Source organism: Sitodiplosis mosellana, unplaced genomic scaffold (assembly GCF_009176505.1).
Source record: "Sitodiplosis mosellana isolate CC-2019 unplaced genomic scaffold, AAFC_SMos_1.0 Smas_scaffold_6170, whole genome shotgun sequence".
NCBI lineage: Eukaryota > Metazoa > Arthropoda > Insecta > Diptera > Cecidomyiidae > Sitodiplosis > Sitodiplosis mosellana.
The window spans coordinates 59828-80990 of record NW_022601411.1 but is presented as its reverse complement, the minus strand read 5'-3'; the positions used below and the strand labels follow the sequence as shown (position 1 = coordinate 80990).

General features: G+C 36.6%; 6 protein-coding genes across 10 annotated transcripts; 2 read left to right on the top strand and 4 right to left on the bottom strand.

The window, feature by feature from the left end:
• Nucleotides 1-1006: 1006 nt before the first annotated feature.
• LOC129575840 (non-structural maintenance of chromosomes element 1 homolog) lies at nt 1007-2845 on the bottom strand. The gene is made up of 4 exons (XM_055459951.1): nt 2504-2845; nt 2027-2198; nt 1543-1879; nt 1007-1377 (listed from the first exon to the last, which is right to left on the bottom strand). The coding sequence occupies exons 1-4, from the start codon at nt 2613-2615 to the stop codon at nt 1255-1257; spliced, it is 744 nt and encodes a 247-aa protein (XP_055315926.1). The 5' UTR covers nt 2616-2845; the 3' UTR covers nt 1007-1254.
• Nucleotides 2846-2969: 124 nt separating this feature from the next.
• Nucleotides 2970-4299, top strand: LOC129575839 (cytochrome c oxidase assembly protein COX18, mitochondrial). The gene has a single exon (XM_055459950.1). The coding sequence runs from the start codon at nt 3099-3101 to the stop codon at nt 4191-4193; it is 1095 nt and encodes a 364-aa protein (XP_055315925.1). The 5' UTR covers nt 2970-3098; the 3' UTR covers nt 4194-4299.
• Nucleotides 4233-6403, bottom strand: LOC129575838 (uncharacterized). The gene is made up of 5 exons (XM_055459948.1): nt 6207-6403; nt 5691-6034; nt 5409-5609; nt 4878-5177; nt 4233-4585 (listed from the first exon to the last, which is right to left on the bottom strand). The coding sequence occupies exons 1-5, from the start codon at nt 6268-6270 to the stop codon at nt 4364-4366; spliced, it is 1131 nt and encodes a 376-aa protein (XP_055315923.1). The 5' UTR covers nt 6271-6403; the 3' UTR covers nt 4233-4363.
• Nucleotides 6404-6612: 209 nt separating this feature from the next.
• LOC129576092 (mRNA-capping enzyme) lies at nt 6613-10699 on the bottom strand. The gene is made up of 9 exons (XM_055460620.1): nt 10631-10699; nt 10482-10572; nt 10332-10407; nt 9976-10013; nt 9796-9883; nt 9593-9672; nt 9449-9495; nt 9225-9332; nt 6613-7488 (listed from the first exon to the last, which is right to left on the bottom strand). Exons 2-9 carry the CDS (start codon nt 10496-10498, stop codon nt 6797-6799), a joined length of 1146 nt encoding a protein of 381 aa, XP_055316595.1. The 5' UTR covers nt 10499-10572; nt 10631-10699; the 3' UTR covers nt 6613-6796.
• A 43-nt stretch (nt 10700-10742) lies between these two features.
• LOC129576090 (uncharacterized) lies at nt 10743-14520 on the top strand. The gene is made up of 3 exons (XM_055460613.1): nt 10743-11159; nt 11365-11648; nt 12072-14520. The coding sequence occupies exons 2-3, from the start codon at nt 11365-11367 to the stop codon at nt 14290-14292; spliced, it is 2505 nt and encodes an 834-aa protein (XP_055316588.1). The 5' UTR covers nt 10743-11159; the 3' UTR covers nt 14293-14520.
• On the bottom strand, nt 14496-20899 carry LOC129576091 (major facilitator superfamily domain-containing protein 6). Of its 5 annotated transcripts, XM_055460615.1 has the most exons (7): nt 19562-19736; nt 17923-18130; nt 17628-17848; nt 17016-17161; nt 16597-16752; nt 15417-16493; nt 14496-15054 (listed from the first exon to the last, which is right to left on the bottom strand). In XM_055460615.1, the coding sequence occupies exons 3-7, from the start codon at nt 17686-17688 to the stop codon at nt 14821-14823; spliced, it is 1674 nt and encodes a 557-aa protein (XP_055316590.1). In that variant the 5' UTR covers nt 17689-17848; nt 17923-18130; nt 19562-19736; the 3' UTR covers nt 14496-14820. The 5 variants fall into 5 exon arrangements, with proteins under 5 accessions (XP_055316590.1, XP_055316592.1, XP_055316593.1 ...); XM_055460617.1 differs by having other exon boundaries at nt 17628-18130; nt 19562-20899; XM_055460618.1 differs by lacking the exon at nt 19562-19736 and adding an exon at nt 19328-19443 and having other exon boundaries at nt 17628-18130.
• Between the last annotated feature and the right edge of the window lie 264 nt (nt 20900-21163).

Below are 21163 nucleotides of genomic sequence, written 5' to 3'. Positions count from 1 at the left end.
AATAAGCCCAATATGACTTGCCTGTGACGTCTGGATGGAAAGTTATGACTCCTGAAGCGATGCTAATACCAAAAAGGTACAAAATTATGCAAAAAACCGACATGTCGTCACTTCTGAGGCCATAAATACCCAACCAGACGTCATAGACAAGTCGTATTGGACCTATTTTTTAGCTATGCACATCAGCTTTAATATAGAATACATTTAAACTTGGAATGTGGATGTCCCTACAGATAATTAACTTTTAGGGACGAAACACGTGAACATTTTTTGGCTCTTTCCCAAACAAAAATATACGCCGATGAGACGTTAGCGTCTCGTTCGACGTTAGCGCGACGTTTTACATGTACTGTATGTAAGCGTTCAACATATGTTGGGCTCAGAGGAAAAATGTTTCGTAGAAAAGTTCCGCGGAAAAATGTCCACGTTCCATACAAGTATATATATAAAACAAAAGCACTTGTAACAAAAATTAGAAATGTATGTTTCATCCAAACATATGTTATTCCATGAAGGTTCATTTTCCATTCAAATGTGGCGCGGACAAGAGTTTTTGTGGAGAAATTTCGCGCATGCGTGAAATCCGATGTAGGTATCGGGGAAACACCTTTTCCATATTTCCCCTCAAAAATTTTGGTTTTTACTTCTCTCTTCTCCCCTCTGTGCATTTTGCATGAAAATGAACCCCCCTCTGGCACCTATGGTTGGACGAAATATACATTTCTATACTACTTATATAGCCACCGTATTATCGATACGGCGTATCAGTGTGATATGAAAATTATCGAAAAAAACACAAAAAGATGTGGTTTGTATTGACACTATCATAGCATCAGCCGACAGAAAAGTGAAAAACCCAAAGCGACCAATCTAATTGATTGTAATAGTAATTTTATCCATGTTGTTAACTGAAAGCCTTAACTGAATGTCTTGAATTGAAATCTTAATACAAAGCAATTTTGATTTGCTTGAATAAATTCGTATTCTTCATTTTACATTTATTTCATTTTTAGCTTCATTCATTCCGTATGTATTCTTTATCCAATTGTTTTGTTTTAATTCTCTGAACCAATTTGGTTTTGTTTTTATAAACTTTCAACCCAGAAAAACTGGTCTTTAAACTTTTTCCTTATTTGTTGTTGCTATTTTGCGATTTTTTGTCATATTTTATTTCAGATTATTTGTAATGAGTTGAAATGTCCATGAAAATGACCACCTTCTTGTGGCACAATGTGGTTGGACCATTATTATTGTTTATGCCTCTTCCTCGTGCCAATCGGACTTGCAACCGGGACACTTTTTCTGCTTCACCACATAGTTTTTGAAGCAACGTTTATCCAACGCCGCATCACATTCATCGTTCGGGCAGAAATGGGGCTGCGAAAATGCAAAAAAAAAAAAATGTTTGAAATGAAGAAAAATAATCAAAAAACGTAAAATCATTTTCAATCAAAGAAATCAATGCAAGGCAATTTAGTGCATTTTGTCAAAGCACCCGAGACAGTGTCATTCAAAAAATATTTTGGATTTCACATTTTTCACCTGCAATGCAATCTCGCTGCACAAACGACAACATTGAATGTAATCACCAAATTTGGTGCGGAATGTGTCACGGTATTCGCCAATACCTCTGGGGCCCAATGTAATCAAATCACCGCGATTCATGAAATAGCCAGCCTCTATCCATTCTTCAAGCAGATCTTCGGCACGTTGTTTCGTCACCTTTTTCGACGTTGACTGCGACTGGGAGAGTTGCGATGGTGCCGAAGACAAGTGCACCGCCGACATTCGCGATAACGAATGTGTGTCATTCATTACGATCTTTTCCATCAGAGTTTTCATATAATTGGATTCGGCTTCGTTGTACACCGGCGATGCACTGCAGTTTTTTTTTTTTTGGGGGAGAAAATGAACGAATTTTTCATTGAAGGATTGAGTTGAAAAAAAGGAGATTTAAGACGAATTTTAGTGGTATGCATAGGATACATTGCTGCTCAAGTTAAAATAAAAGCAGAAAGAATCTTACCCAATCGTAGCAAATGTGTTGCAAAATACCAAAAATTCGCACGCTATATCGTCCCATTCATAGTGTACGAAGCTTAAACGTTGTTCAATTTCGTGTTCCGTCAGTTTGGCATTGATTTCATCAACCATTTTTCGAACGGCCGCATCGTTTACCTCTGCCTCACTGTCACCGTCTGTTATGGTGGAAAATGGGAGAAACCGAAGAAAAGGCAATTGAAGACAGATCCAAAGAAGACCAATCGTAAGAGCCAGAGGAAAATCAATCGATGCGAGAGCCAAAGAGATACACCATAATTATCAAGTTGATAATATCAGCAATTTGTTGAAAATCCAAGTAAAAACCGATGACCGATTGAAAAAAAAAAAATAGAAAATGAGAACCATAAAAATCAGACTGGTATACAACTCATGCAATGCTCATTTTCTGAAGAGAATTCCAAATTAAGTCTGAACTTTGTTATTATTGAAATCAACTTACGTTTATTTTGAACCGATTGCAGAACGTCGTGTGTTTGTTTGGTCGACAGTACGCTGAGACGGATACAAGCCTGTAGAAAAGCACGATGAGCATTTGTGTAATTCTCGTCCATTTTTCACAGTGGTTGCCGACAAGGGGATTTTAGTGTAAGAAAATGCAGAATATTTCACGAAGTAAGAACAATTGAAGTTATTTTCTTAAGCCGTCCAAGCCGAATAAAATGACTGAAGGAAAATTGCCGGCAATAATAAAAAGACAGTGACAAAAAACCCAAAAAAGAAGAAAATGTTTGTTTGGAATCGAAACCAATGTAAATTACTTGATATAAACTGAACCGCTTCGACAATGAACTGTCAAATGAATTGGCGCCGAATGGTTGTGACAGTTGTGCACAAGTGTGCGTGTGTGTATGTGTTTGTGTTACGGAATGTCGGTAACATAACCAAAAAACCAAAACAAACTTGACATCAACACGAATTGTTATAGCACAAAGTGGAGGTTGATCCATTTGATTTGAATTCGACAAAATAATAAAAAAGGAGAAGAAGAAAAAAGAGAAAAAAAGGAAATTCAGTCCAAAAAAAAACTTATCAAAATGAATTTTCTGCCGCGTTTACCGCGGTTATTATATCACATCCACCAGTATCGTGTGAAAAATGTGAATGCAATTGCATCGAGTGCGGCTTATTCAATATGCTGTACCCAAAGAAGTGGTATATTTGAGCGGCAGCGTTCTGTGAGTGCTGTGTCCGTATGTTATTTGCCAAAGCGGCATAAGTCATTCACCGAATCAGTGAGCGAGATTTATCTGTCGATATCGAGCAGTACAACGGTGTCATACTTTCAGAATGCATTGCTCTCATTTCATGATCAAACGGGATTGCCATGGTGGGCCACAATCATCATTTACACCGTTGGATTGCGAATGGTAACATTCCCATTGGCTGTGTACGGTCAAAAGATCAAGGCTCGGCTGCTTTCAATTCTTCAGACCGAACTGCCTGCGATGAACAATGAGCTAAAACGTGAAGTGGCCATTGCCAAGAAGAAGTTCGGCTTAAGCGACAAAGACGCCTATATTCTCTATAAAAGGTCCTTCAACACTCAGTACCGTAAATTGATTGAACGTGATAATTGCCATCCGCTGAAGACGACCGTACTGTTTTGGTTTCAGATTCCGATTTGGATTTGTCATTCCATTGGCATTCGAAATATACTCAGCATGCGACCCGATCCGAATTCATATCGCGCCTTAATTGCCTACACACAGATGACCGTCGGTGGATTCCTTTGGATACCGAATCTAATCGAAACCGACACATCATACATTCTGCCGGTACTGTGGTGCATCACTAATCTCGTCAACATCGAATTGGGCGCACTGGAAAAGGGCGGCACACCGAGCAAATTCATGATCGTCATGACAAATGTATTTCGAGGGATTACCATTGCCATCGTTCCAATTGCTGCATCCGTTCCATCATGTCTAACACTCTATTGGTGCACATCATCGATGTGCGCCCTGGCACAAAATCTCATTCTTCTGTCGCCCAAAGCCAAACGCACTTTTGGCATACCTCTTAACACACAGTACCACATGGACCATCCGTATCGAACCATGGCCAACAGATTTAGCGAACGAATGGAACAACGGAAAAATTGGTGCTTGTCGTTTATCAAAGCGAAATAGTGTGGGATATTTTTCTGAACTAGTCAAAACGTTCCGTTCTGTTGTTTCTTTCTCTTTTCTTTATTTAATTGTTATCAATAAATTTTGGTTCAAGAATTTTAACAAATGGTCGTTTTTTTTTCATCAAATTTACAGCTTCAACAAAAGAAGAAGAATTTTATTTTCAATTATCATCTGAAGTGGTGATTTCGATTGAATTCGGCTTGTAGATACATTTTATTGCTCTGTAAAGTGGTCATTTTGCCCGATCTGAACGGTTCGTGAACCATTGATCGTACATTTTTATCCGTAATGTATCCGTGCGTTTTCAAATTGTCACGTAACTGTTTGAAATCAGCTCGAAGCCGGTCATCGTTGCAACATTCATCGAACATTTTTTCAGCCTCGTCGATCTATTTGAAATGGACAAACAAACGCATTTTCTTAATATTTTCGACATTTTCTTTGTTATTTCTTTAGAATGTAGTTTTTGTTCTGCTGGAAAATGTTTTTTGTATAAATACTTCTTCTAAAGAGATGGATTTTTTGAATAAATTCTTTATAGAGAATTATTGGTGTTCTTAATAAGAGACGTCAATCTAAGAATAAGAGACCTAAGCCCATTCATTGTTCAACATTTCCAATGGCTTAAATCATCCACTGTAAATCAAAAAGTCTGGCTTGAAAAAATCGAAAATTGCTCACCGCTTCACTGGAAACGACATCATCTTTCTCCGTTCGACTTTCATCGTACACAAGCAACAAGGAGCGCAGTACTTGTAATGCATCGACAAATTTGTGCATGCGAATCAGTGCAATGAGTCGTAGAGTGGGTATGGCTTGATGTGCCGATGGCCAAAGGGTAAGCAATTGTTCTTCGGCGATGTGCGGATTATTTTGATTCAGAGCTAGAGCTGATAGAAACACCAAATGGTCCTGTGTTATGTGCAAATCTTTGTATTGATCATTCAGCTGCTTTGCATAGTCAAACGATTTGTCCGTGTTCTGGAATAGAAAAGTAATTCAATGGGTGTAAATACGTGGGTGTGTGTGTGTCTACCAATTTTCTAGGCAACGTTCAATCGCCGGACCAACGACTGTACAATTCATCATTAACATTGTTGTATACGTTAAAATCGGTTGAATCGAACGATGTGTAGAAAATAGGCTAAACAAACCATTGATTCAAAGGCTTTGAATCAATTCTTTCCGTTTAGAAATTCGTTTTGCCCATACCTGACTGTACAAAGTGGCAAACACCAGAATAAAAATACTCCGTGTAATGGTCTGTTGCTTTGCGTCTAGTTGCTCTCGTAACTCCTGGAAGTGTCGTAAAAATTCAGCGTATTGTTCCTGCTTGAACAACAAGTCAAAAAATAGCAACAGACAATGTTTGCTGCTCAGATAATTTTTTCGCAAAATTTGGTCGTTATAAAACTGTGAATGGAAAATATTTTCTTTTAAAATCTAAAAATGAACGCTATGTCGATTGTTGACTTAAACTACGTTTCAATTAACCTTTGACGCGAGTTCATTGTTTTGAAAATGATGTAGCATTCGCATGAGTATGGAACCAATGGAGACTTTTCGTACATTGTCAATGTCAGTGTTCTTGAATTTATTCAATGCCTTTTCCAACAGGGCAAAATCATCGCTGGTGTCATTGATCAAGTGCAGAAATTGCGTTAAATCATTCACAATTAAATTGGGTGCGACCGTTTTGTATTCCAAACGCTTTTTGAAATTGGTTCTTTTCATTTCGCTAGAGCCTGCCTGAAGGCTCATTTTAAATCGTTCCCGATCTCGCACATATTTATCCACTGATAATTGCTCAGCTGTGAAGATTGTACGATGCACCAGTTCTGTGTGGAATAAAAGTCACATTCGAATTAGCAAAAATAAACACAATGATAGGTCTTTGATAATCGAATCAATTCCAAATCAAACTTTATTTTCACATAGTGATAAGCGAAGTCCATTTCCATATCTTGGAATAACAATAATTTGAGGTTAATAAATCTAGGCTCAATTTACGTTCAAAACTCCGGCATGTCTTCAAAATTGATGGTTGACCAAGAAACCAGGCTATTTGCATCATTCCACCAACCACAAAAAATACCACAACAATACTCAGTCTTATACTCTGAGTTCTACACAAATCCTTTAACTAAAGCTGATAATACGATGAACTGTCAAAATTTGACGGTTTGCCGGCTACACATGTCATAATGAATACACCGATTTGCAAACATATGAAAATGTTGGTAAATATTGTGTCAACAAGGAACGTCTAACCTCCAATGTTTTGGCCTTGGCAAGCACAAAAATACAGATTTCGCCATCCCTCAATTTGTTTATTCATATGAATCCAAATTTATGAATTTTCATTCACGAAAATCGAAAGACTCAAAAAGAAGAAAAAAAATACAAATTGGAATTAAATGTTATTTTATCCATTTTTATTACAAATTTCTCTCTTTCTTTGTTAATTTTCAACGGTATTTTATTTTGTATAACAAATAGTTTCATTTCATTAGTTTTAACATTGGGAATCGATGTGAGGAATCTGTGATTTTTTTTTTTTTGATCATTTCGGTTTTATTTAATGCGAAAACCAGATCTTGTTAGAATGGTTGATCAAAACGTGATCGACGTGGTGGTCCTCGTTTGTTTTGCATTCGGAGTAGGTCTTCGGCCAAATTGTTGTTACCATGGGGCAGTGAGTCGTTGTATCTACCTGACATAGTTTGCATTCGGAATATTTCTTCGCCATAATTGCTACTGTACGGCAACGGATCGCCTTGGTATCTTGGTCTTTGCATATAGGGCACTTGTGGCGGTGGTTGATGTGGGTTATACCTTTGTTGTGGGTTGTATGGTGCTGATGTATGTGTGTTTGGATATTGATGTGTTGGTCTTTTGTTGAAATTTTGACGGTGCCGATTGGGCGGTGGATGTGAATCGATACGTTTTACATCTTTACTATTGATATGTACAAAATAACCACCTCGGCCGTCTGGTATCAAATCATTACGTTGCACATTTACACAGCCTATCAAGTTAACCTGTTTTTGTATTTGATTGAAGGCATCTAATGGTGTTTGCGGTGATGGCATTGATCGATTTGATGTCGGTATCGAATGTTCGTCGATCCAAAAACCACGCAATGTTTGCGTCCCTTTGTCTGTCTCGGTGTCGATGGCCAGCGATGGTAATTTTGGTATTTTTTCCTCATTCCCATCTTTTGCCGTTAAATTCCTCAATTTTTCTAAATAATTCTCACGCTCCATTTGATGACTGCGCGCCTCTTCAAAAGCTGTTGATGATGAAGCAGATGAAATTGGTTAGATTTGATTTGGAAAATTATTAATTTGGAATTTTTAATATGTTTCATGAAAATTGATGTAATAATGGGATTTCGCTATATTAAAATGAAATAAATTGACGAAAAAATGTGCATGCATCCTGAACACTTCAAAAAATAAATAAAATGTTCAAAACAGTTTTTTTTATATTGACAAAAATAAATTTAATTTTCAAAAAAAAATCATAAATTACAAAAATCACCATTTCTAATTTGCATTTTTTTTTAATAAATTAAATTTTTTTTAACTTATTTTTTTTTTAAAAAAAAAAAAAAATAAAAAAAAGAGATCATAGTCCGTTCCAAGTTATTTGCGGTTTTGATTTTGAAGACGGCTTTAATTTTTGAAACGGCGAATTTTCGTGAACCGTTGATTGGGTGTGAGAATTTAAGCAGAATGGTGACAAATTGACCCGCTAAATATTTTGATATCGTTCGTTTTCGCCAGTCTTTTCTGGAATTCGAAGACTTTGTGGAGTCATTCCAAATCGAAATCTTTTTTGCAAGAGTTAAATTCTTCTGCAGTAAAAAAAGAACCAAAATTGTCCGAAAATTTCGGTTCTTCTTTGTATCTATTGAAGAATTATATTCTTGGCCCAAAGATTTCGATTCGGATCGATTCTGCAATGTTATCGAATCCCAGAATTGATTGGCGAAAACAACGATATCAAAATATTTTTTGTGTCAATTCGTTACCATCCTGCCTGAATCAGCACATCCAATCGACGATTATCGGAAATTCGTCGTTTCAAAAACTAAAGCCGTCTTTAAAATTAAAACTTCGTCAACTTGGAACGGGCTTTAAAAAATGAGTTTTCATTTTAAACGGCGGAAATGTTGGATTTTTCGATCTATTGCCACGTTTTAGCGCAACTGCATCAATTGGTGGATATAGTTGGTACGATCCATTTCATGACCGCGCGCCACATTAAATTCTGTGAAAGGGTAAGTATATATTCTCAGTAAGATAATGTGAGCCGACAGTTAAATGTTGCATCGTTTCCAAAGGGAAATTCTTTTCGACTGTGTTTAGATACATTTTATGAGAGATGTTATTAAATGAATGAAATTCTGGATGAAAATTATCCAATCGATTATAATTTAAGAAGAAAAAAAATTCGGTGTCGAACTGTGTTATTCATGGAATAAAATAAACAATTTCCAAAAATTTTGCCCCTTCGAATAACTTGAGTGAATAATTTTTTTTCCATTATAAATATTCAAAATGAATGCCGAAAAATTCACAGAAAAAAATTATTGTCAATTTTCCAAATTCATTTGTGATGAAGAAAACTAATTTGGGAGATTGGCCATGATTTGTTTCTATGAATTTTCGGCTTTTTGAATTTTTGTTATCAATCAAGTTTCTTTTGGGTTTACTAAAAAAAAGGATGGTCAGTTTCATCTCCTCCGATTGAATAAATCAATGAATTAAATAGCGAAAAAATCCAAATGTAGAAAAAAATAACAAAAAATTTGTTGAAAAAAGAATTTTGAAAATGTCGAAAAGAGTTGAAAATTCAATTTTGAAGAGAAATTAAATTTCGAAAAAAATTGCAAGCGATGTGTCCCGAAGATCCAACCAAAAAAAAAAAATGTTTTGAAAATGTGAAAAATGAATCGTTAAAAAAATTGGTCACAAATTAGTTTAGTTTCCAATTTCGTCATAATACAAATGTCTGCTTCACCTGTAATAGCATCGATCGGTGGAGTATTCATTTCCTCAATCATATATCGACAAATCATAAAGCCACTTCGATTCAGTCCGTGGGTACAATGCACGCCAATCAATTTATCTATAGATTTCATTTGAAGAAAAAAACGACCAAAGAGACAATGATAAAGAAAATTTTACGATCCAAAGAATGAATAAAAAAAAATGAAAATTTTCGATAAAATAAATCATTCGAACCATTATCTTCGTTTTCTTCTAAAAACCTTTTGACTCTGTCACGGAACCTATGAATGATGGAATGAAATTGTGTGTAAGTCCATTGATTGCGATTGATGCAAAATCGTTGTTCGATCCAATACGGATAATCAACAAGATACTAACTGTACGGAGCATTCATAATTGGGAACATGATGGCCTTGGACTCGGATTTTCTCATATTCAACACCAAGCTGAGTAAATTCCTGTTCGTAAAGAGAAGAAGAGGCGACAATTTTGTGTCAAAAATTAATTTGAAAATTCCATAATTCCAAAATTCCAAAACTTGATATGAAAAAAGAATAATAAAAAAAAAGATCACGACATACGTCTGGATTGTAGTACTTGAGTGTGTTTGTGAGATCGATCACAAGTCCAAGTTTCGGTACGAGTGAAACGAGCAATTTCGGATAGAGCCTAGATTGAAAGCGAAAAAAAAAATCCAATTTCAAATTCGTTCATTCCAATTGGATCGAAAAAAAAAAGTTTTAAAAAAAACCGCAACGTACTGTTTTTCATCCGGCACTTGGCTTCCTCGGTTCATTCCCTGTAAATGTTCGCAAAAGTTCCAATGAAAATCATAGTTGAATGAAAAAATGATGATGAATTGCAATTTAAACGTCATTGATGTGATGAAACTCATTGATTCGGTTCAAGCGATTGATTGACTTCTCTTTCCGATCTGTCAATTTCCCAATGAACATAAAAAGAAGAACAAGCAACGATTGGAAAAAGTACGAAAAGACCTTTGTTCAAATTTGAACCAACATTTTCTATTCATTTTCGCAAAAAAATCCGACCGAAATCTGACGCAATTCAATAAAAATGTTGAAAATAACAACAAAAGTTGTGTGCATTAACAAACCTCTTTGAGTGGTACTTTGAATGCAATAAAACGTGTTCCATGAACTGGTTTACCGACTCGTTGGTAGTCGTTCCATCTGCAAACCAAATTGAATATAAATAATCTCACCGTCTTTAGAACAGAATTGCATTGGCATTAAAACCAATTTACCCTTCTGGAAGTCCCATCGTTGTTTATTTATTCGCTAATGAACTCTACAAAAAATTTCGGTCTTGAATTTCCGCAACAAAAGTTTCTATTTCTAAAAAGTGATAAGAGTTACACAAGTCGGAATCACAAAAGAACAATAAAATACCCACACATAAACGAGCAAGACACACACGTTCTATTATGACAGCTGCGATGTCAATGTCAAAGAATCGCATGGCGAGCATTTGTTGGTTGGCAGCAACAACGTGCGTCCATTGTGTTTGTGCGATTTATTGAACGCATCCACTGCGTTGTGGTCGTCAAATGTGTGTGTTTGTTTCGTTCGGGCAAACTGTCAATAAGGTAAAGCGTTTAACTGCTTCTAGTGTTGTATGTGACAATCGGCGAAAACAAAAATCTATTATTCTTTTTTTTCGATTCGAGCGTATTTTGTTTTTTTTTTTTTGGTTTGGGATTTTTCATAAACAGTCGACGGTGAGAACGAGTGTACGAGCATTTTGTGTATGTTGTGTTTTCGGGTCATGTTTTCGTGGATGTGACAGCTAACCGATTCTACAGCTATAAATGCACGATTAAATGAATTGCATCCCAATACAATTTAATTGAATTTGGTTTAGTTTGTGAACAACAATCCAGAGAAGCAATAAAAAGGAAAGAAAAGGAAAAGAAAAAGGCAAAGTAAGCATAACAAACCGTATGAATTGGTAAACTGTCTATCTGTGTGTCTCGATCTCTTTGGATCCGCATTGGATACTTTACGGATTTCGGCTTCGAAGAGACAGTTGCACAACAATTGAATTTTATGATGAATGTGAGCATTAATTGGGATTTTTCTCCTTTTCTCTCCTTCTTTTCCTCCCTTTCTCTATGTTAACACTTCCAGATGAAACCGAGCACACCAACCACAACCGCCACAAAGTCCATATCATCTGCGTCACCATCGTCCAAATCAAAGAGCAAAAAATCATCATCGTCCTCGTCGAGCAGCAGCAGCGGCACATCCATCGCTGGCAATGCCATCAGTACCAGCACTACAAATCAACATTCATCCACAACACATACTGCGGCTGCCGCACAACAACCAATCACTGTTCAAGCAAACCTAAATCATTTAAGCAACAGCAACGATCATGCATCGCCCAGCTCATCAAATCGAGAGAAAACTAAGTAAGTTTTGTTTTCTGCTTTGGTTTCGATACTAAGAATGATACTTTCGGCTAAAAACGTTCCGAATAGTAAGCAAATCTGACGAAACTGAGTGATAACACAAGCAAAGACGAAAAGTGTGAAGAGAAAAATGAAGAAAAATGTAACATTCTGGCTGTTTTTAATGTGCAAGCCAGTTTTTGTTCTGTTCAAGACTTGAAGAGATCAAAATGGTTTGAAATGTTTGAATCAAAATGATCAGATAACAATCAAATGTTCGATTTTTCTCAAATCACTCTTTTTCAAGGTTGGAGAATCACATCTTCACTTTTTCAACGAAACAACCTCGTCAATCTCTAAATAAATAATTTAGCCTAAAAAAAAAATCGTCCATTCAATATATTAAACTCAATCAATTGTATCCATTTTTGTTTCGTTTCGCAGTCATCGCACGTACGTGGGAATCAATGCGAACAGTGTAAAATGTATTTGGGAGCAATACAACAAAGGTGATATTGAATTGAATCCGGAAATTTTGCCAATACTCGCCGAAGATGCTAGCTACAAGCTATGGGAAGTGGTAAACAATCTCAAGACATTTACACGGCATTCGGGTGGAAAATTGACAACAAGCATTGTCAATGAATTGCTTAAAGACTGTAATGTACCGCCAATAATTGGTGCAAATGCTGGACATCGTGAATGGAAGCGTTTAGATTTTGAAGGTACATACTTTTATCCGGGTGATGAGGTGATCGATTTGCGCGAAGAATATTTACGCGATGAAACGCTTACACAGCACGGTCCATTAACATTGGAAGCGAATTGGGTGTCAAATCAGCGAAATTTTAAGGATTTAACCAAACTCTGGCAGAGTATAATGTTGGCCATTGTGCTGGGCGATGATGCTGCGTTCCAGTATACAATCCATACGACGCTGATAAATCCATTTATCGGATGCATTCTACCGCATTTGGTGCAAAAATCCATTGAATACTTAGCATTCGGTTGTACGGATGATACGCTTGATCGTTTATTACGCTTCCTAAAAGTGCTTGTACAAAATTATCATAGTCGTGATGTGGCCAACAATGAGGAATACTTCAATTTATGTAATTTATTTGTGTGTTTGCTGCTCGGAACGGTTGACATCAAAACTAAATTGGCCATCGTACGGATGGAGCGTTCGAAGCGCGAAAAATTGGAGAAGCAGCGTGAAAAAGAGGGAAAATTGGTGGAAAAAACGACTGAATCACTGGTGAAAAATATCAAAACGGAATTTTGTAGTGCTAAAGACGGACGAGTCGATGGAAGTGGCGGTGGTGACGGAGAAGGAGGAGGAGGAGGAGGAGAAGGAGGAGGAGGAAAAGGAAAAGGAGGAAAAGGAAAAGGAAAAGGAGGTGGTGGTGACGGTAGTGGCGGCGGTGGTACAGATTCTGATAAAGTGATAATCAAAGATGAATCCGACTATTCGAATGATGTATATTCAAATTATGTGGTGAATCCGGTGGCGTTGAGCATTAAAACCGAAACACCGGACGATCAACGATTTTTCGACTGCGATTCGGATATGAAATTCGAAAATAGTATGTACAATGCGGACTTTCATGATGAGCCCATGTTTAATGCGAGCGGCAAAAGTGCGGCCGACATTAAAACCGAACACACAGATAATTTGCTACGGGACAAATGTCCGATCACCATCAATGGCGAAGACATACAAACCTATTGTGATGAAGTGTTTTCACCGTTCGTAACTGGCGCTTGCAGTGATCGATATGTGGATGAAGTGTGTAAATTGATTGGCTATTTGGCTGGGAAATTGGGCTATTTTGAGCATGAAACGACTTATTTGCTGGCCAAACGATTGGAGATCTTCTTCTTTGACAGCGCACGAATCGGTGCACATCGATGGTCAACACATGATTTCAAATGGTTGGCACGCATCACACAAGCATTGACCGCACTTGGTGAAACGGCCTTCCGTGAACTGACACTCTACTTCGAACACATACCATACGATCAAATGCCCGAATGGCTAATACCACATCTAAGCTACGGTGCGATCTATATACGCGGACGAAAAGATTTATATTTTTATGAATATATGCAAGAGGTGTGCGGCGATGCGTTGCTCCCATTTTTACTGTACCATCCGAAATATGTGGCAAAACTACAGAAATTGGCTGTATTGAAAAAGAAACGGCGACCAACCACTGCACCGCCACCATTAAAAATTAGCTCAAAATCAATGCTACGATTTAGTGAACGAAAACATTTACACAGCAAACAAACGACACGACCCGCATCACAACCAAACATCGATGACCTATTTCCCGAACGAATTAAACACATCCAGAGAATGATGACAACAGCATCATCATCGTCATCCATGTCGTCGTCATCATCATCATCCACATCGTCATTTTTGTCCACGGCAACGCAACGACGAATTGGTTTCAAATTTGCCGGTTGCTGTCCCGTACTCACCAAATCCACCAGCATTAAACGCAGCGCCGAACAACAATTCGTTCAATCATTCGATTTGTATAACAAATTAAATAAGCGCATTGTCATTTGTAGACGAAAATTGTTAAAACCCATTTATATCAATCATTCGGCCAATTTAAGTCATTTAACCGATAACCGGCAGTACAACATTTAGGATAAATAATAAACAAAACACCCGACACCCGACATACACACATATTGCAAATACAAACTCAATGCAAACAAACAGAAAAAACCGCCGATGTAATACAGGGGCGGAGACTAAGTGAAAGAGAGAGAGAGAGAGAGAGAGAGAGAGAGAGAGAGAGAACGATAAAAAAACAAACAAATTTGAAAAAAAAGAGAGAAAAATAAATATTTCAATTTTAACAGAAAAAAAAAATGATCCAACGCTTTTTATTTATTCAACTTTTTTTTTGTTTCATTCATTCATTGAAAAGTACATCGAAAAAAATCACTACAAAATTAGCATGAGTAAATAAATGGATGTGTGGTAATTTTTGTTTACACTTTTAAAAAGAGAGCCCCTTTAAGAGACTCAATCAAAAATTTTCGATTTTTTTTTCTTTTTTTTTCTTAAAAACAGAGACTTATCGAACATTTCTAGGTACTATTTCGTACGTTTACTAGGTACGTTTTTTTTTCAGATGTAAATTATCACACTGGAACCAATGTTGACTGGTTAAGCTTTCGAATATATTTTGCTATTGTCCGTTTTCTTCTGCAACGGCTCCATTTCACAGATGTCTTCGTGTCGCATTTCGTTCCCATTTTCACCATCGACGGGTTTTTGTGTATGCTTGAGATGGTGCGTACAGTGTTTGGCCGGCCGTAGAATGATATGAGCGAAACATGTGATGAGCGAGGCGATCGAAAAGATTTGAAAGCATTTTTTACCACCCAACCATTTGTACATCTGAAAGTGGAAAGTGATTTATCGTTGAATTGATTGAACATCATTGCAACACGGTTTCAATTCAAAGATGTGTACGCATCTAGGGCGCATCGAATTCAGATTAGCGACCAATGAAAAATCGAGGGGCAAACCACTCAAAAGTAATACTGTGTATTAGTATTACTTTAAGTAATACTAATGTAAATATTACCTTGTATTACTTTAGTATTACTTTTTTCAAACAATAGTATTATTTTTAAAAGGAGTATTACTTTATCAAAAGTAATACCACTTTTACCTAGTATTACTTCGTATTACTTCGCAGGTATTATGTATTACTTTTGAGTGGATTGCCCCTTGTGAAAGATACATTTCGAACATACCTGACCACCGATGAGTGAACCGATGGCAAAACCTACGCCATCATCCATACCGGCGACTAATCCCTGAACAGTGGCCTGTGTACCTGGCGGTGCCACCTCTGATGCATAGCCCACAATGCATGTGTAGCACAGAGCATATGAGCATCCTTGCATAAATAGTTCGACCAAAACCAACCACCACGGGTTTGGAATTAGTGAAATTAATCCAAAGCGAATAAAGTACATGAAAAAACATAAACTTAAACAATGCACATAGCCGATACGTTTGAGTATTTTGCCGGCTACTAAAAATATTGGAATTTCACCGCCTAAACATTCGGCGGCCACAACACAGCCTTCAATTAATTTAATCGATTTCATGTAACCGGTTGCCTGGGCCAATTCTTCTAAATACCAAAACATGTAGTAAATGATGAACGAGTCAAGGATGCCAGCTAACGTAGCGAAACATAAAAAGACTAAAATTTGCTTTTGTCGCAGCAAATCGGTCACTTTGCTGGCAATTGTTTCACCTTCGTTGGTAAAACTCGGCAGCTTGAGCCATTTTATGCTGATCACATCGCATAAACCGAAGCACAGCATAACGATTAGGGCGGGCGTTATGGCTTTCACTGCATCGGCCGAATCAAGTTGCAAGGTGTGTACTAAGATACCGGCTATTAGGGCCGTCACACCAAATCCATTTGTGCCCCACACACGCTGAGCGCCGTATCGCATCGTCTTTTCACCCAACATATCGAAACAAATGGCATCGCTCACAGAATTTGTCACATTGAACCCGATGGTTCCAAGGCACATCAGAATTGTGAACAGCCAAAATGTTAATGTGCCATAGTAACAGCTACCCAACGATTGTTTGTCATCCTGAATCTGGACACAGGTTATTATTTGACATGTTTCATTCAGCTGGAGCACATCCGAAACCAAAGCATCCATACAGAGGCGAAGCGATGGTCTTTCACTCTGATTATTCGCATTGTCCATGCGAATGAAACCGATTTGAGTGGAATTTACAACACAATCTATCGAACAATTGGCCATTTTGTGCTCGATTAAACATAAATCCGCATTTTTTATCTGAAACAATGAATGAGGATTTTTTTTTTGTGAATTGGTGAATCATTTTTCTTTTGGTCATGAAGATTAAAATAAAGAAAAAGAATCATATTTTTTTATCTACCGTTAATTGCCTATCACAGATGCCATCAATTTCCGTAAAATTATACGATGACTGCTTCGGTATTTTCTGAGCGGGAATTATTGGCACAAAGAGGAATCCAGCGTAGCAAAGAATCATCAACACGGTTATCGACATGAATATTGTCTTTCGAATACTCTGAAAAATTGGAATTTTTCAAGTTAATTTTATTTAAGAAGGGAATGAGTTTTTATCCAGTCAACTTGCTCTATTTTTCTATTAATTTTTATTATGATTCAATTTACTTAATATTTTCCCACAAAAAATCCCAAATGTAATCAGAAAGTAAATCAATTCATAAAAATTCCTCAAATTTAAGTTCTCATAAAATAATAAATCAATTTAGATGAAAATATTTTGACTGGAGATAAAAAAAATTATATCATGCAAATTATTCATACCGGAAAATAGTCGATAAGATATCCAACGGCCGGTTTGGCCAAAATGTACATAATGGGCAGAAATGATGTGATAAAACCCATGACATCGGGTGAGATTCCCAGTTCTTTGCCAATTACATTGATTTGAGGCAGTATCGGTCCCATTGCTGATGATGTCGAAAACCGTTGTTTTTTTTTTCAAAATAGAAGAAAGTTCATGATTAAAAGTGTGAAATATTTTTAAGTTAAAAGTGGAAAAAGGTCAATGGTTCCAAATATCAATGAGAAGCAAAAAGGAAAATTGACTTTTTTTAGAAAATGAGAAAAAGAAATTAAGAAAAAAATTTAAAAAAAATTATGAAAAAGAATAAAAAAATTTGAACAAAAAAAAAAAAAAAAATTAAAAAAAAAAATTAAAAAAATTAATTAAAAAAAATAAAAAAAAATTTTAAAAAAAAAAAAAAAAAAATTCAAAACAAAAAAGTAAACATTTCATTTCAACAAAATAAATCAATCTATTGATAACGTCTCACATCACTAGTCAAAGTATGTTAATTGTATCAATAAATTGATTCATTGTTGTTAGTGGCACTATCTTCGCCCCTTGCGGATGGTATCATATTTGTAACTCACCTGCCATAAAGAAGAAGAAGTGTGCCTTGATGGGCAGTAAATTTTTGTTGATTCGATCCATGGTTCTCGTTTCTGTGTAGCCCAGATAAACGGTGAAAAAACAAAACCTTCTGCCACAACTCACGTGAAATTGTCGTGTGGTATTTGCATCAACTGCCACATCGAATTGAATTGAACCCGTGGAAGCGTTTGAGTAGCGACGTGAGAAAGTCGAGTATTATCTTGAAAAGTGGGCATTTGCTTATCGTTGTGTTCTTTTTTCTATTGTCTGGATTTTGAATGGTACTCTAGTTACAATTTGTCGTGGTGCGCGTATAATTTCGGTCTCCTTTTCTTTGTATTTATCTCGTTGGCAATAAATCTAAGCCGTTTAATTGTGGCCGTTGTTTGTTGTCTTTATTTACCCGAAAATAAAATGCTAATGTGTGATTGCATCCGCGATGATAAAACCTCCGTTGGTATTATCTTGAGCTCGTTTATCTATCTGATCCGTGTTTGGAAACCTATGTGATGACGAACCAACGACGATAAATGAGGTTAGTGTTCTTATTCTTTCACTTTGTGATAGAATCATCTTATCAGCTGATTATAAATTCAATAGACCAATTTATCAGATAAGGTTAAATTATGCAACGCGATAGACCGTGATGTGTCCGAAAATGAATTTCGCCGCTTTTCGACTCACAACGAACACGCAAGACACACCATTTTGCTCGTGTCGAAAATAGAAAATTGACATTTTTGCACCACACGAGATTGTCATTATCATTAATACAGCAAAAATAAACACTGAACATAGGTTCGGTAGATTACACACACGGTTACGGTATACAGAAATTGGGTTTGGCAAAACAAAGGAAAGAGCGTTTGGGTGCCGTTCGTGTGTGTGTGAGTGTGTGAGTGCGCGTGCACAAGCAACAGCTGATTCACAATAAAATATGTCGGGCATGTAGTGCAAACACCGAAAAATGCATGTGTCACGACGACATTGACATTTGTTTGTGTACATTGTACTCGGAGGCATCGAACGCGATGACATTTCGCTTCTCTTGCTCTCTCCTCATTCTCTCTTTCTCTCTTTTTCTCTTTGTCTTTCTCCCTCCTTCACTCTACCTCAATCGCTCACTATTTCTGCTGATACTTTAAAAACCGATGATTTTTTTTTATCAACAAAACGATGTATTTCAAAATGCGAAGCTCAGATTTTGTTTACATTACGTGTAAACGACGATATTTGTGCATTATCTTTCAATTGAACCGACACAAGACGAGCGGCCTTTATCCCCGATTTTAACATTTTCAATGGCATTGAAGTAAACACATGAACGACAAGATATCATTTGTATCAATTGGCGTCGACAAACCAACGAATTTCATCTAATTCCCACATTCTGCACCATTGAATGGCTCAATTTTTGAATTTTTTTTTCCTTTCGTTGATATAAGTTTGAGTACGCGCTTATTTATTACATTGTAATAATTACGATCGACTTTACTACATTGTAAAACCGAAGTGCTTTGCGTCAATTGAAACAACAAGTTGTGTCAACCTTTGAATCACTCATTCGAAATGCATTCGCAGAACATTTGCTCAATCACATTCACCGCACTGATTGAATCCGTCGCAATTTGCCCGGTAATTCGTTGGAAATAGTCACTAGTTGCTATTGATATAGACAATTTGTGAGTATCATACAGACCAAATACTATTCGCACTGAGAATCGTCGCAACTTACACTTTAATGTACATTACGTTATTGTTATCGTAAGGTACGTACCACTCCAATGTACCACACTTCAATTGAACCATTGAAACCAATTGAAAATAATCAAAATTGGCCAAGTAATAATCAAATTTCGGTATTGTTGCCCGTTTTCACGCCCTTTAACGCGAATTTTTTTCAAATCACAATAAAGAAAACAATTGTTCGTACCATATCAACTCAGTCACCAATACTACAGTCCAATAGTCCAAATGCCGACAATCATATCCAAGAAGAAGAAGAAGAAAAAATTGTCGAGTTTTATTATGGCCGATGCTGTGTGTGTTTAGCCAAGCAGCGACAGCACTAGAATAAAACAAACTCAATATATGTGGTCGTCGTGCAGTCAGTAAACATTGAGCTGATAGTATAAACGCTTCCCCCCACACATGTTTTCAGCTTCATACGCCGCATTGCAATGTATTCTCTTTCTCACTTTCTTTCTCTATCTGTATCTCTTTCTCTCTCCCTCTCTCCCTCTGTATCTGTCTTCATGCGAGTAGCGGCTTTTATTATTCAAGTTATATTTTGCTGCGTTCCACCTTTTACACGCTTTTTCGTTCGATACTCGATGCATTCGGAATTCTATGAATAGATTTCAAGACACTTATACTGTACGTTGCTGCGTTTATGTTCAAGACTTGAACTTCAAGTCATTTCAACTCGGCAACTGGAGGCGATCCAATCTTGGAAAGAGACGATGCGGTCGTCGATGAGCCAACCATTGGTGGTAGACGTCAATTTAACAGACAATTTATGGGTTTCGATCAAAAATGATCAAAATACCATTTTTGAAAGACACTTTTCTTCGGGTCGTTTTCTCGGACGAAATTACTTTTTTGTCATTCCTTCATTTTCATTATTTTCTTCTTTATTTTATCTTTCGTAATTCAATTTGACTGATACTAAATTTGTGTTCTTTTTTCTTGTCAAAAAATATTGAAATAGAAGATTGGAGAGAAGTAATCGATTTACTCATAGAAAAAATTTCTTTTTTTCTTATTTATTTCTAATTTTATGGCAATAAGGAAGAATAAGAAGATTGAAAACAGGAATCTAGACAGGAATTTGGTGTGAAGACAAAAAATTTCATCTGAAAAATCCGTTCACTTTCCTAATAAAATTGAATGAGTATTAAGAAAATTGATTCACAAATTCGTCAGTTTGATTCAAAAACAGACACATCATGTAACTGAACAAGAGAATTTCAATAAACAAAAGAAGATGTTCTCATCGACTATATCGTCTTTATGAATCAAGTATATCAGCTGTCAAATTCAACGCAAATGGCAGTGTTGTTATGAATTGAATTCTAAAGAAGTGTCGGTTGTGATCGACGCGATGCACTCGCTACTTTTTGCTCTTGTTCTTCACTCTTCTTCTTTGTGCGCTTTTTCTTCTTCTTTTTGATACTCTAATTAGTCATTTGTAACTAATTACGTTTATTGTTCTGGTGACAAACGAAAAAAATGTAAGCAAAGAAGCGTCACTGCAATCATCACAGTGATCACATTAGACTCGCTTGGCATTTAATTTATAACGACGATGTTTCATACAACGAAAACGATTGTCAACTATTGATACGAATCAACGATATGGTAGTTGAATCAAGTTGTTTGTTGTACCGCAAGCAACTGGCAGCAGATGGTGCAATCGTTTGCGAAATTCCATACAGATTAGAAAGACTAACGGTTTTTGTTTTGGGAATTATTTTCTGACATATGTTTAAAAAAACTGATTCATTTTAATAACAAAAAGAGGTATTTTCCATTC